Genomic DNA, 16,535 nt, shown 5'->3' with positions numbered 1-16,535 from the left:
TAGAAAAGTGGCCATGTGTGTCCATACGAAATGACGCAGAGGAGAAAACTGGGGCAGCTGCTCAACGGGAGCATGCGTTCTATTTTGAGGGGATCAAGTTCAATACGATTCAAAAGATGTTTGGTTTCGTTAAAATACTTTTATTACAGATAAGCAAGAACGTTTCATTTGAATGCACATCTGAGAGAGGACAGGTCTGTGGCTATTTTGGTGGAGATGATAAGCAATAGAACAAGACAAATGAGATAGTAAGTAGGAGATTGTGGGTTTTACACCTTCTGGATTCATGTTTTGCTCCAACAAGTATCATTGAATTTACTTCGTTCGCTTTCCAGCCAGAGTGGCCCCAGCAATGGCTTATGCGGTCCACGTGGTCGGGAGACAGGTCACCACTACTTCTGCCTTTGTCACAGCACAAGCATATTTATATGACCGCTGTTGCTGGATTCTGAGGTCATTTGCTGGGATATCTTAGGTAAAATGGGGAAATTCCTTGATACATAAACACTAAGAGCTCAAGCAAGAATAATAAGACATCCTGGGTAGCCCTATACCTATAAAATACATTCAATTGACCACCGAAAACCTTCCTATAAAGCAAATTTCAAGCTGAGGTGGCTTCATGGGAAAATTATTCAAAATATTCAAAAACAATTCTACATAAAATACTTCAGAAAAGAGAGGCATACACACTTCCCAACTAATTTTACAAGATCAACATTACCCTTTTAGAAAACTAGACATGGACAATGTTATAAGAAAATTACAAACCAATTCCCCTCATACATAATAGGCATTAAAAAAAAAGTAGAAAAAACATCAGTAAGTCTAATCCAGTATATGTTAAAAGCATACTATCTGATCAAATGATAAAATGATCAGAGATGTTTTTCCCAGGAATGCAAAGTTGATTTCAATATTCAGAATTACCCAGTGCAATTTACCATATCAGAAGATTAAAAATTCAACTACACAATAATCTAATAAATGCCTAAAAAAGCACTTGGAAAAACTCAACATGCATGCACTCATGGTAAAAGCTCTCAGCAAGCAAGATTTAGGAGAGAACTTACTTGGATAATTGGCATCTACAAACCACACTGGTGGCATCATGGTTAACAAAGAAAGACTGAATGTTCAGGAATAAAGCAAGCATGTGCTTTGCCCACTCCACTCAGCATTGTGTTGAAGTTTTTTTCTTTTCTTTTCTTTTTTTTTTTTTTTTTTTTTTTTTGAGAATGAGAGTGAGAGAGAAGCAAAGAATGAGCAGGGGAGAGACAAAGGGAGAGGGAGAAAGAGTCTTAAGCAGGCTCCAGGATCAGAGCAGAGCCCGATGCAGGGCTCGATCCCATGACCTTAGGCAAAATTGAGAATCAGATTCTTAACTGACTGAGCCACCCAAATGTCCCTGGAGGTTCTACCCAACATGATGAGACCAAAAGAAAAGAGTCATACTTATCTTAAAAGAAGAAAGGGGGCGCCTGGGTGGCTCAGTCAGTTGAGCGTCCGACTTCTGCTCAGGTCACGATCTCGCGGTCCGTGAGTTCGAGCCCCGCGTCAGGCTCTGGGCTGATGGCTCGGAGCCTGGAGCCTGCTTCCGATTCTGTGTCTCCCTCTCTCTCTGCCCCTCCCCCGTTCATGCTCTGTCTCTCTTTGTCTCAAAAATAAATAAATGTTAAAAAAAAAAAAAAGAAGAAAGAACATTGGCTTTGTTTGCAGATGGCATGATGGCCTATGCAAAAGACTTGAAATAATTCACAAAAATCTGCTACAACTAATAAATGAATTTCAGACCGTTGTAGGATACAAAGTCACATAAAAAGGTAATTCTACGTAAAAGTGATGAGCAAATAGAAATTGAAATTTTAAAATGCCATTTAAAATAGCATGAAAACCCGCAACATATTTAGCTGTAAATCCAACAACACCTATGCAGGATTTGTGCACTGAAAACTATAACCCTTTCATGAGAGATAATAAAGAATGTTTATTTTTTAAAAATTTTTAATGTTTATTTATTTTTGAGAGACAGAGACAGAGCACGAGCAGGAGAGGGGCAGAGAGAGAAGGAGACACAGAATCCAAAGCAGGCTCCAGGTTCTGAGCTGTCAGCCCAGAACCCGATGCAGGACCTGAACTAACGAACCATGAGATCGTGACCCGAGCTGAAGTTGGACGCTTAACCGACAGAGCCACCCAGGCGCCCCTGAAGTATTAAAGAATGTTTAAATAAGTGTAGAGACAGTTCATGTTCATGAAACAAAGAAAATGAAGATTTTGAATCTCCCCCAGTTGAACACAGATTTAACAAAATCCCGATGAAAATCATATCAGGTTTTTGCGGAAATTGGCAAACTCGTTCTAAAATTTATATGGAAACACAAAAGAACTCATATAGGCAAATGATTTGGAAAATAAAGAACAAAGTTTGGGGATTTGCAGTCTAATGTCAAGGCTTACTATAAACCTGTAGTAATTAAAGCATGGTAGTATTGGGTGGACGTACACATTAATGGAACAGAAGAGTAACTCCAGAAATAAATCTGTACATGTATGATTGACTTTGATAGAAGTGTCATGGTGATCGGTGGGCAAAGGGCAGTCTTTCCAGCAAATGGCACTAGGGTAATTGGACATCTTTATGACAAAAAAAAAAATTCCTTGACTCAAACGTTGCCCCCAATACTAAATTTATTTGATAAATTGTACTTAGTCAAAATTAAAAGCATCTGCTCTTGGAAACACTTTGATAAGAAAATGAAATGACAAGCCATGAGCCACAACCTTGGAGAAAATATTGGAGAAACACATATTTGATAGAAGCCTTGGATCTAGGATATATGAGGGACTCTTACAACTCAATTATATGAAGCGAAACAACTCAAAAATGATTTAAAAACTCTGACTACATACCACTGAAGGAGAGACATCGAAGGCAAGTAACACATCAAAAGATGCACAGTATTATTAATCATTGGGGAAATGGAAGTTAAAATCACATGTCGCACCACCACATGCCTCCTAGAGGAGGCAAAATAATAATGGATAATGGCAATGATAAATCATGATAATAGGTCTAGTGCTCTTGAGGATTTGGAACAACTGGAACTTTGCTGTTGGGAATGCAAAATGCCACAGCCACCGTGGAAAAACAGGGTAGCAGTGTTTTTGTGATGCTAAACACGCAGTTGCCATATCATCCAGCAATCCCACACCCAAAAATTTATCTAGAAAAAATGAAAAAAAAAAAAAAGCATGTCTATGAAGAAACCTGCATATAAGTGTTCATGGCAGCTTTCTGCATAATTGCCCCAAATTAGAAATCATCTAAATGTTATGGATAGTGAATGGAGAGCATACATACAGTGAAATGCCACTTAGCGATGAAAAGGAAGGGACTATTGAACTCTATGACAACACGAATGACACTCAAAAGCTGTGTATTCTGTAAAGGAAACTAGCCACAAAAAGCTGTGTAATGGGCGATTCCATGTAGAGCGCATTTCCGAAAAGAAGAGCCTATATGGACAGAAATGAAGATACATGGTGGGAAGCCATCGACCCAAACAGGCACAAGGAAACCTTGGGTGATAGTGGAAAGCTTCTGTATTTCTGTTGCGTTGGTGGTTACATGACTGCATATGTCTGTCACAACTCATTGAGCTGTACGCCTAACAGAGGTGGATTTCATTATGTGTATATTTTACCTCAATAGAGCTGACCTTAAAAAATAAAAAAGTGAAAAAAAAAAAAACAGTGAAACAATCAAGTGGAGGGGTCTATTTGCAACATACCAAAGATGAAGGCATAAAATAAAGAAAACACAAAGAACTCCTAAGAAAATAATCTGAAAAAGCAGAATAACTCTATGGAACCATTGATAAAAGGTAATAACAAAAAAATAAACTTGAATGAGTCTTGGTCATATCACTGGCAAATGATGGAGTCAGGATTCAAACCCAGCCCCTCTGAATCCAGGGCCATGCTCCTAATTACTACGCTAAAATTGAAAATGGAACTGAAAATTCCTAGCAACTCTCCCTCTACGTATATACCTGATGGAAACTCTAGACGTGGGCGTGGGTGCAAAATGCTCCTTGCCACGTGATTTGCGATAGTGAGGAATCAAAAATAATAAGGAGATAGATAAGTAACATGTGATAGTGTTATACTGAAGAATTCTATATGGTAGCAACAGAAAGAAACCAGCTCATTATATTATAATAAAGTGGCTGTTTGCACAAACTCTTGACGATTGAACCAGTATCTGGGTTCAAATCCTGTATCTGCTACCGACTACACGAGTGGCCATGGGCGAGTCACTCAACTCTCATCCTCTCTAAAATAAGAACCACGGCAGTATGTGCTGAGTGGATTATTAGGAAGACTCAATGAGCTGATATTTGTAACAAAGTCCTTCGAACAGTGCCTGGGACTTGAACGTGCTACTGAAGTGAAGATAGAAATATATAAATATCAACATGAATATATTTTAAAGGTAATTTTTAATGAAAAAATGTATTTACAAATATATGTGCAATAAGACTGCGTTCTTAGAACTTAAAACAATAATAACGAAACAACAAAGTGCATACACTTATTAATATGTGTGCAGAAAATTTCCTGGAAGATTCCTGCAGACTGAATGGGTTTCTACTGGAAAGATCCCCCTCTCTCTGCCCCTCCCCTGCTCGCGCTCTGTCTTTCTCCCTGTCTCAAAAATAAACAAAAATTTAAAAAATAAAGTAAGAGTATAGACTTAAAATGGTCAGTATGAAGCAGGAAGGGGCTGTGGTGATCTAAGAGGAGTGCCAGCGCCCAGCAGAGTCGACCAACGAGACAGGTGACCTCTGGCAAAGTAGCAGCTTGCTACCTTGGCCAGCTTGCTTGGTGCCTGAGACAGAGGCCAGGGCAGAGAGACGGAGTGATTTTCCTCATCCTTTACCCAGAAATCGGTCTTTCCGCCCGTACTTTACTACAACCTTTAACATTTGCTTACTTTGAAAGGTATTGAAAAATATCTGAAAACGTTGCGAAAGGAGATCGTCGTCTTAAAGACTGAACCTGATGACAGGCAGTGCCCTGGAAGAACAATCACTACTCAAGGAATTCATGTCATTAAGTTACTTGTGGCCAGTGAGTCCTCTAATGCTTGGTTATTCTATGTAGTATTGGTATTTTTCCATTTCAAAAAAAATGTTTTGCAATGTACCATTTTTCTTCTGACCTATCCAGATGATGTTTTGTTTTTTTTTTTTCCTTAAACACTTTGCCTGTGCTTATAGGAGTGTTTTATTAGTCCAGGATCTACCTCTGAACTTAATAGTCACTTCAGTTTAATTTTGTTTTTCTCTTCCTTTCAGAGAGACACATTTATTAGCATTTATGAGCTATTCACTAGTATCTGTACAAAGTGCACAAATGACTAATGAAAAGTGTTAGCCTAATTAGGAATGGGTGTGGGAGATGTTAATTGGAATTGACTTATTCCAGAGTTATTTCAATGTTAATTCCCAGGACTAGGGATCTGGCCTGGAAAAGCAAGAACTTCTGAATGTTAGAAAGTCTTAGAAAGTCTTTTTTTTTTTTTTTTTTTTAAGTAGAATCAAGGATTAAGAGGAAGAAAGAAAGATTATGCATTGTAATGGAGTTAAAGTCTGGCATTTTAAGGCATCCCATGTGTTGGGGGTGGTACATACTTCTTTAGTAAATTTAATAGGTGTCCATTCATAACGCATAACTTATTTTCCTTCAGTGAATCAGAGTGATGGTTTAAATATTGCACAAGGGCACTTCATATGATGCATGCCACACTTTGGATTCTGCATGGGAGAGATAATCATAAAACAAAGTAACTAAGTGCTCTGAAGCAGCGTGCTTTGGAATTCAGCAAGGTAATTTTCAAGTAGTTAAGGAGCTTTCTTTTCAATGACAATTGTAAATGCCATTCCTCTTAGTTAAACCAAATAAAATGTCAGATTCTAAAGAAGACGAATGGGCACAAACCAGATAAGAAACAGCCCTTTTTCTTCTTCTTCCTTATTTTTTCCCCCCATTAATCTAAGTATGGGTTATCCAGGTTCTTTTCTCTTTCTTGAGCTAGAAAGTAAAATATACTTCAAAGGCATACAGATCAGTGATGCATGGAATTCTACTGTTGAACACTATTCAATGCAAATATTCTTAGGAGAGGTAAATAAGGCTTTTATTAGGCTTTTATATCGTGGTATAAATAAGCTTAATAGATACTTTTCTGAGACAAGTTAAAGTTAAATTTGCTTTTATATTTGCAGAGTATTTGAATCTTGACTCTGCATAAGGAGACCGTGGTTCGAGCTTCTGTATTTCTTAGCAGTTAGGAGAAATTTACTGAACCTCTTTGAGGCATAATTTTTCAATGTGTGGGTTGACCAAAGATACTAAAAACCCCTGTTGCTCTAATATTTCAAGTTAGTGGCCTCAGAAAATGTTAAATGTTAATTCCTGAAATATTATTTTAGATGAAAATTAATAACTGCAACTCAGGATATGTCCTTTCATCAAGAAATAAGGCTAAACAACAACAACAAAACTGTATGTTGACTTGGGCAAAAACAGAAAATAATGCTTGCTACAAGACCAACTCATCAGAAAATATATGCAGAAACTCAGTTCCAGCCAACACTTCTATTTAAAGTCTCACTCAAAGTGTTGTATTTGCCTCTTAAAAGAAGATCCTCTAAGGAAGGCTTTTAAGCTTGTATTCCCTTTAAGGAAATCCATGGGCATGAACACCAAGGGTAATATCCATACCCCTTAATTCCAGTGACAAGCACAAGACATGAGAACGCCAGGCATATCACAGAAAAAGGCAGGCTGAGTGCTTTGCCAATGAATCTCCAATTTAATTAAGCTAAATTAATAGATATCAGAAATTACATGGATTAATTCGAATAGAAAAAGAGTAAAAGGTTCAACTGATTGTCGGTGCTGCTGAATGCAGTTAGTATTTGGAGAAATCCATTCTAATGTGCTTGTGAGGCAAAGGACAAACCACTGATTCTCCTGATAACTTCGTGGAAGTGAAGAGGAAGCTTATGCAATTCCATTTGGTAGGGCAAGGACTCACCATCCACATGGACCATAAGGCGGAGGCTATTTGGGAATATGATGACATATAACTTCAAAGATCAAATCACAGAGAATTTCTGGGGAATTAAATTGAGTAGATTCTTCCTAAGTGTATCAGAGTGATTGAAGCACAATTATGTGAAGACGTGATAAATGAGACTTAAGCAATAACCTAGAGAGGCCTTCTTGCATAAAATGACAAGCGCGGAGGAGGGACATCTGGACGGTGACACACCCAGGTCTAAGAGTATATATAACACGGAGTCCCGACCATGGCATTGAAACTCAGAGCATCTTCTGACGCTCACTCATTTGAACTCCCATCTCCTGCCAACATGACCTACAGCTGCTGTTCTGGAAACGTCGCCTCCCAGTCCCTTGGGGGCTACCTGCGCTACCCAAGCTCCTCCTGTGGCTCTTCTTCCCCCAGCAACCTGGTCTACCGTACTGACCTCTGCTCTCCCAGCACCTGCCAGCTGGGCTCCTCCCTCTACAGCGGCTGTCAAGAGACCTCCTGTGAGCCCACCAGCTGCCAGACGTCCTGCGTGGTGTCCAGCCCCTGCCAGACGTCCTGCTCCCGCCCGAGGACCTCCACGTTCTGCGGTCCCTTCCAGACGACTTATTCTGGGTCTGTGGGCTGTGGGTCCAGAAGCTGCTACTCTCTGGGCTGTGGATCCAGTGGCTTCAAACCCCTGGGTTATGGAGTCTGTGGTTTCCCTTCCCTGAGCTATGGATCCAGTTTCTGCCGCCCAACCTACCTCTCCTCCAGGAGCTGTCAGTCATCATGTTACAGGCCAACCTATAGATCCGCCTTCTGTAGATCAGCTTATTGAGCTTCCAGACACTTTGAGCAAAATACTTCAGTCTCTTTTTAGAGCTGCTCTCAAAGGGTTTCAGTAATGTTAGCTAACCCCTCTCACCCCTCGCTCTTCACCCTTTCTCCAACATCGAGTACTGGCTGACTGTCTAGTTCTTTCAGACGGTGAAATTAATGAATGACCAAAACATTAAGTGCATGTGTGTAATTTTGAAACAATTGACTCAGAATTACATAAATTCTTCTTGCAGGAAGTCAGTTCTGTTTGACCTAATAAACTCATTCATTCTTGCATCTGATACGTTCTCATTGTTCCTTATTGATTTTCAAAATTTGATTTGCGATCTATCTTTGGGGCTCCAGAGCTTCAGAACACCTAGGAAATGGTTTTGGATTTCCCTAGGAAAAGGCAGCAGGTGTATGGTGAAATTTGGGGGGCACTCCACTGCCTAAGACCTAATAAGTGTGTATGTCTTCCACCATCAAGGCTGGAAAGGATTTTTATTTTTGAGAGTATGCCCATATAAAGCCAATATTCTCATCATGTTTTTAGTGAAGACACCTTCTTCTGCCAATTATAGTTGGTTTTGAGTTTACATTTTCAAAGCAGTATTGAATTAGAGTTTGTCCAGAGATGTCAACCAGGTGAAAAAGCATTCATAAAATATATAAACTATTTGAGTAAATCTGCTATATTGACATGAACAAGAGAAAATATGAAGTGTTAGGGGTTGAAGGACATCGTGACTGTCTTTAAATAGATGGTAATATGGGTTATTCAGTGTGTGTGTGTGTGTGTGTGTGTGTGTGTGTGTGTGTAAGAGAGAGAGAGAAAGATATACAGAGTCTGAAGGTTTAAAATGAGCAATGGGAAGAGTTATAGGGAGAAATATTTTGGCTCGTTATAAAGAAATATATATTTGTGAATTATAAATTTACAAAATTATTATGACCTGGGTACACTGAAGCTATTCAGTTTCTCAACAAGTAGAAAATGAATAGCCACCATGTCTGTTTGTTTTAGTGACTTCTTCACTGAATTAGAGGTATGGTTAGATACCTTTCAATGTTCTGAACCTTATAACCCACATAAGTATCCTTGGGATCCACTGCCCAGTAGTGGCAGTGAGAAGAGAACACATTTTTGTAGGATACTATGCAGATCCCAGGCAGGACACCCTTTGTGTTTATTTTCAACTTGAGCAAGTTTTTGTCTCAGAGGCTAAATGTAGTGTCAGAATTCAGTTCAAACTTTTTCATGACATGTTAAGTGAAAACTCATCATGAGTGGGAGAGACACCAACAAAGATTTACCATTTACTCTAATCATGTGCCATGAATGTGTATTGAGTTGTCTTCCCTGATCCCTTTTCCCCAAGCTTTTTCTAACTGAACCTGAGAAAAGAGAGCTTCTTTTCTCTTATATCCAAGGCAATGATGGACTAAGCACGGAGGCATCAGAACCAGGTCTTCTGGGCCCAGAAACCCACCCAAGAGACAGAAAATAGAGGAATAGAGAAGAGGGATGTGGAAGTTCCTAGTGACCCAGGAGACTCCGGTTTCCATCCTCCCTTAAGCCAGCTTTATTAGCCCTTCCTGTACTTGGATTATATGAGCCAATAAAGTCGTCTTTTGGTTGAAACTAATTAAAATAATTAAAATAAAAGAAGATTTCTGTCACTCACCTCTAAAGAGTTATAATTAATAAAAATGTGTCATCTAGGTGCAGAGTTACTCATTGACTTTGGTGTAAATAAACACTTAAAAATTTTTACCAGTAAGAAAACAAGATTCTGTGAGACTGATTTCATCGTTAGCAGTGAGGAGGGGCTAGTAATTCTTCCCAGTATAACGTGGGACGAGTAGAAGGTAGAGTAAAGAAAGCTTCTGAGAAAGTAAACTCAAAGGGGTCACAGTGGCCTAGCCAATGAGAGAGTCCTGGGGACACATTCAGCAAGCCCAGTGAAACTAGAAGTTTCTAACTTGAGACAAGGAAGGCCCCACAAGGAGTGATGAGTACGGAGAATGTTTTAAACAGAGAACAACTCCAAGATGGAAGGAAGGGACATCCAGTGACACGGAACATCTAGAACTGGAATGATTTCGAGATTTTCCCCCACTCTAAGCGATTTCCCCGACTCTTAGAGATTTTCCCCCACTGGGGATCTTTGAGGTGAGATGCTAAAAATTGAAATGGAGAGGCAAGGGAGGGGAGAGGAAATGCATACATCCGCATACCGCTAATCTGTAACCATTTCCAAGTATAGTATGAAGATGCAGATTTCAGGGATCAGGCAAAACGAATGCCTTTTGCTCCCTTCATTCTCTGCATGGTACTTTTCTCGGCCTCTCATCACTGCTGATTTCCATCTTCCTATTTTTCTTCCCTCACCTCTCTGCTCTCCTTCTCTCCTTCTTTTCTCCTCCTTCTCCTCCTTCTCCCTCTCCCTCTCCCTCTCCTTCTCCTCCTCCTCCTCTTCCTCCTCCTCTTCTCTCTCTTGCTCTCTCTGTCCCTCCCGCTCTCTCTCCATAATGTTTACCTCTTATGTGCACTCTGCTCTTTTCCACATCCACCCGCTGATGTCCCATGAGTCTGGGCACCAGGTAACACCAGTCGATGACTGTTGGCTGATGGTGACAGAGTGTAATGGAAAGCTGGACATTATCATTGCCTAAGAAGAAGCTAAGAGTGAAGAGGGGCACTGGCTTTTCAACCTCAGTCTGCTCACTCATAACTACCCCACTTCTAATGCCCTTACAACATGACATTGGCTCCTTGCTGTGAAGTCAGCTCCCTAAATATATCTTGAACTACAACTTTGCACGACATTCTTTTGTGAGGAATGCTGGGGGCTTAGAAAAGACAAGGACTTTTGCCTGTAAAGGGCTAGTTCACGTGTAGTGAAAGAGACAAACTTCCTCCCATGATCTCGGTGTGAAGGGTGGGTGTAAGTGGGTACCAGAGGAACCTCAGAAAGAGGTAAATGCTAAGCAATGGCACAATCACTTGGAAGAATATTGTGTGGGGTTTTAGGAGGAAGAGTGCGAGTTCTTTTCATTGAACTATAATATGTGGACTGCAAGAGCTAAGAGATTACATAATAATTAAAAGTGAGATGGTGCAGCCCTAGGGGTCCAGAAATCGAGACAGAAGCGACACCCATGCTTGACAAAGCCTGAGCCTTGTGTCTGGCGTGACAAGATGTCAATGATAAAAAACAACCTTCACATTTGATATGCAGGAGTGGTCCTGTGGGCTCATTCTTGGGAAGCAAAATTAATGTGCTTATTTATGTGACTGGGGACTCATTCAGTTGCAATTAACAGTCTAATAAAATGCTAACACAGGGTAGACTTCAGGGATGCACACTACAACTTGAGAAGGCACTGAACTCCCAATTAAGGGAACATGAGTTGCTTCTCAAGTTCCAAATATTTTAGGCAGCTATTCAACAGGAAATCATACCTCTCACAATGCCTTACCTACTGTTCCTCCAGGAGTTCCCCATACTGTCCCTATAGGGGTTTTCTGACTTCCTAGTGTTCTGCTGTGTCTATCCTCATTCCATTGATTTGCTTTACTGCAGCGTCTCATTCTTAAGAGGCCACTCACTGTCAGGGTTGTGCAAGGGATTGCCTCCTTAAATGCTGCACCCCAGGCTTCCACCCACTCTCCCCAAGCCCCAGTTCTGAACTGCATTTACCTCTATTCTGTAACTAGGATGTGTATTGACTGTCATATGCACGCCAGGCAAGAACTGTTGCTTCCTGCGGGCCCCACCATGCTGCTGACACGGAGTCTTGGGTCTAGGGACATAATAGTTGCCACTTCTGGGTGGTAGACCCTGTTTCTGCCACCCAACCTACCTGCTTCTGTAAACTGTGTATTTTGCCGGCCAGTCTGTGTATGTAAATGACTCATCAAACTGCTGCATGATCGCATTTTTTGTGTGTGCAGACTACACAGGCTTCTAGCGATGTTGAGCACTCTGTACACAATCATTATTATTGTCAAATAATGAGTATTCCCTTATTGAACTGTGGTCTTTCCCTGGATAAACTGTACTTGTTCTAAGATAGCCCCTGTAATTGGACAAGCAACCTGGAGAAAAATAACCTCTGTCCATCACTCCTTCCAGCTGATTAATCCACTAAAAATTATAAACTTTTAGTAATGTTCCATTTCAAGCCTCATCCTTTGCAACGATGTAGATCCTCATAAGCAAGCATAAAATAATAAGGAGAAATGAGATTGTGGATATTTAACTCAATGGAACCCAAACTGGGCACTCTATTATTTTTTGTTAGTGTGTATGTTCTGGTGTATCTTTTCGATGCTCTGGGTTTTGAAGAAATATTGATCTTTTTGTGAAATATACACCAAATTTTTAGCTTAGAAAAATGTTGCTACATGTAGGATTACTATAGGTAGACCAGGCTTTTGAAATCTTTTAATGTTATTTCCCTTGTATGGTACCATGTATAGGGAAGGAGAGCAAGTAAAACATGTGTTGGGACTCAGGTTCTATTCCTGGTTCCCTTGTTAACTAGATTTTGATCTTATATACATCACTTCACTTCTCTGGGTTTTGTCTTCCATGTATGTAAAATGAGATGGTCCTTGATGATCCGTGATCTCTAAGATTTCTTTCAGCATTAAAAAACAATTCATGTGATATGGTAATAGTATCATGTGGGGGGTGAGCCTGTTAATGCCCCTACCGCAGTTTAAATTCTTCTTTGTGGCCTGGAAAGGGAGGAATGGAAGGCAAATATATAAAATGTGACACGATCTAAAACATAATAGCATTAAGAGAGAACTTCTCAAATAGTCAAATCATGATTCTCATGTAAGTAAAAAACAAACACAACTGAAACATCTTAGTTCACTCATTAATAAATGAATGAATAAAAAGTTACAACTGGTTCAAAGGAGAATTCAAAGAACACAATTATGAAGGCTGTCGGAAATGCTGAAATGAATTTACAAAGACAGCTACAAAGTGGTCACTCTACAGAGAAGTCAATGGCACTGGATGGAAATCATTTCAATTTCTACAGACGAGAATAATTCGCATTATTATCAATTTTCTGCAACAAAACAGATGAAAAGCAATATAAAGTGGAGATATCCTGAAAGCTGAGTGAGACAAACCACATAGCGATTCATTCCCATGTCCCCTAACTCAAAGTCTTTCATGATTTCTGACCACAGTATGTGAAATCAGAAATGTGAATTGTAAAACATATTAAAACATGCAATCCATGTGAACAATATTTTTTTCTTTAATATAGAAAATAAGAAGAGAGGGAAATTATATACACCGTGGCATGGAAAGACCTACCTTTCAACTTCTGCTTTTCTGATGGCACTGTGTCTGCTATAGTGATGTGTGGAAAAGGGACACAGGGGTGTGATATTTTGACTTTACATTTTCTTCCTGCCCTGCCCTGCCCTGCCCCTCACCTCAGTTCAATTGCTACACCACTGCTTGATATCACTGTTTAGGAAAAACAAGATTCACTCTTTTAAAACCTCAGATTTAATTAAACTAAATAACATTATGTAAATGTAATAGCCACAACAGGTGGTCCATTTTTCAGATTCATTACCCTTTTTAATTTTTCTAACATGAAAAAGTTAACCAATAGCTCCCACCTTTATTGCAACAGTGGTTACATGAATCTATCATGGGATAAAATCTATCATGGGATAAAACACAACTATACAAACACACACACATACGCACAACAAATGCGTATATGTTTAAATTGGTAAAACTGAATAAGGCTGTAGCCTGACTGACAGTTTTGCACTAATGTCAATTTCCTGGTGTTGACATTGTAGAACAGTTAGTTAAGATGTCACTATTGAAGGAAACTGGGTGAAGTTCAAGGGATTCTATGGTCAAGTTTTGCAACTTGCTGTGGGTCTATAATTAATTGAAAAAAAGAAACAGTCAAAGGAAAGTTAACCATATGTTGACAATCTAAGTAGACTATCAATTGGTTAGATGTGATATACGGTTTATAACAGGTGTTTCTGGAAGATTCATATAGGCACGCTAACGTCTGTGAGTTAAAGTGATAAGACACAGTCATCACTGATATAAGAAAGCTCTTAATCTGCCAAGGGTGGATATGGGGGTCGTGAGTAAAAGTCAAAGGATTACAAATTGCCCAAAGTTTTCCTTTTCCTCTATGTTCACCAGGTGTCTATCTCAGAAATTGTAAGATTTCCCATCAATCTCCTTTTTGCTTCTTGATGGAGTCAGTGAAAGTCTTCTACTCCAAATGACTAAAGCCCCACTTCCCAATGTTTATCACTTGGACCATCGGTCTTAAGGGACACGTAACAGATTAGAAACAAATGTACATTTATGTGATGAATATTGGACTAACCAAATTCAACAAGTTTGCTTTCTTCCTCTTTCCAAGTTTTAAACTATACTGAAGCATATTGCAAATTTCCAAAGGAAAGAAGATTATAGTCCCCCCACCCTCACCATGGTGGAGTTTCAGAGACCCTACGTGAGTTTTTTCCCAAGTCCTTTGGGCCAGATAATATTGTAATTTTTAGTCAAAATCAGTCTTGGTCAAAATCTATCCCTTGGACAATGAGGCATTGTCCCTATTTCAGGGAATTTTTGCAAATGGTTAGCATCTAAATTTGTCTTTGATGTGCATTCTCTTTTTGATACTTTACCAGCAAAATAATCCCAGTCATGTAATTGAAAGGGAAGCTGTTATCACACTCATAATCATAAAAAGAGTGAATAGTGGCTGATTCTGTGTTTTTAACAGCTTACTCTTCCTGCCGGGCAAATGATCACAGAGGTTAATGTCTTGACTATAAAATTGATTCCAGAGGACTTCACTTTCTGTGTCCTATGGATTGTGCAAGGTGAAGAGGTGTCAGTGACTGTTCATTTTCTCCAGCTTATAAGCCAAATTGGAAAAATGCTTTAGCTTCAACAATTTGAGGGTGATTTCTCACGGTCTATTATTGCGCTAGGTAAAGCAGGAAAAACAAACAGTCAAACCACATTTAGCACATCCTCGGGAGCCGCAAACTTCATTCTGAGAGAATGATGTGGAAATGTTCTCCTAATCGATTGTCAACACATGAAGGGGAATGCTCTGTACAGCAAGCCTGCATTTCCTGAAGTCATGAGATGGAACTCTATTCAGTTTTTCATTTTCAGATTCTCGACGGGAAAAGAATATGGTTGTGAATTTTCAAATGGCTTACTTTTTACTTTCCTGCTCCATACCTTTTGTACGTGCGTTAATGCTCTGCCTGGGACTGTCTCCTATCCTCTCCGTTTTAATCCTGTCTTCTGAGGGGTCTTAGGTGCTAAAAAAACTTAGTAAGAGAGCTTTACCTCATCTGCATCATGCATTGGTCTTCTACATTTGTAGATTGATAGTGTGGCTTAACAATGTAGAAGGTAAGGCTGGGGAATGAAATCTGGAGACAGAGAGACCCAGTCTTAGGTTTTTGGCTGTATAAAGTTTTTATTAAAATAATTGTTTTAATTAAAAACAATGTTTATTTTTGAGAGACAGAGTGAGACAGAGTGAGAATGGGGAGGGACAGAGAGAAGGAGAAACAGAATCCAAAGCCGACTCCAGGCTCTGAGCTGTCAGCACAGAGCCTGACGCGGGGCTCGAACCAGTGAACTGCGAGATCGTGACCTGAGCCGAAGTTGGGCTCTTAACTGACTGAGCCACCCAGGTTCTCCAATTTCTTTTAATGTTTATTTTTGAGAGAGAGGGAAAGAGAGAGACAGAGCGTGAATGGAGAAGGGGCAGAGAGAGAGGGAGACACAGAATCCCAGGCAGGCTCCAGGCTCCGAGCTGTCAGCACAGAGCCCGATGTGGGGCTCAAACTCACGGACCGTGAGATCACGACCTGAGCCGAAGTCAGACACTTAACTGACTGAGTCACCTAGGCGCCCCTATTAAAATAATTTTTAACACATGACTTAATGTATCACTATACACTGTTTTTATACAAAAGATGAAAATAATATTAGTTAACTCACAGGGCTATTATGAGGAATATATATGAGAATTATGGAATATAGAGTAGAAGGTTAGATTTTCAATTTATTTTTTTTTTCTAAATTTTTTTTTTCAACGTTTTTTATTTATTTTTGGGACAGAGAGAGACAGAGCATGAACGGGGGAGGGGCAGAGAGAGAGGGAGACACAGAATCGGAAACAGGCTCCAGGCTCTGAGCTGTCAGCCCAGAGCCTGACGCGGGGCTCGAACTCACGGACCGCGAGATCGTGACCTGGCTGAAGTCGGACGCTTAACCGACTGCGCCACCCAGGCGCCCCCCCTAGATTTTCAATTTATTGAGGGCACTGTGCTTCAGGCATCTTTGTTCTGAGCACATCCCCCTTGATATACGATGTGCTTATCATTTACATGGCAATTAACATCCATCCACATGTCAATTGTCTCTTAGCAAGTAAGGAAAGCATAGAATAGACTTTGGTCTTCATCACTGAGATACCAAAATATATGCAAAGAGCATCACTTTTGCAGACAGAAGCAAAATAATGGTTGTTTTTTTCAACAGTGGAGAAATACCAATTT

General features: G+C 39.9%; 1 protein-coding gene across 1 annotated transcript; it reads left to right on the top strand.

The window, feature by feature from the left end:
• Positions 1-7,373: 7,373 nt before the first annotated feature.
• LOC131511468 (keratin-associated protein 13-1-like) lies at positions 7,374-8,226 on the top strand. Its single transcript, XM_058729115.1, has one exon. It carries the CDS (start codon positions 7,383-7,385, stop codon positions 7,941-7,943), a length of 561 nt encoding a protein of 186 aa, XP_058585098.1. The 5' UTR covers positions 7,374-7,382; the 3' UTR covers positions 7,944-8,226.
• The last annotated feature ends 8,309 nt before the right edge of the window (positions 8,227-16,535 follow it).

The sequence above is a fragment of the Neofelis nebulosa genome, chromosome 5 (assembly GCF_028018385.1).
Source record: "Neofelis nebulosa isolate mNeoNeb1 chromosome 5, mNeoNeb1.pri, whole genome shotgun sequence".
NCBI classification, from domain to species: domain Eukaryota; kingdom Metazoa; phylum Chordata; class Mammalia; order Carnivora; family Felidae; genus Neofelis; species Neofelis nebulosa.
Note: the sequence above shows the minus strand (reverse complement) of the source record. Positions and strands in the feature narration are given on the sequence as shown.

Coding starts and splice junctions, on each gene's coding strand:
- LOC131511468 (XM_058729115.1), top strand. CDS start 7,383: ATGGCATTGAAACTCAGAGCATCTTCTGACGCTCACTCATTTGAACTC.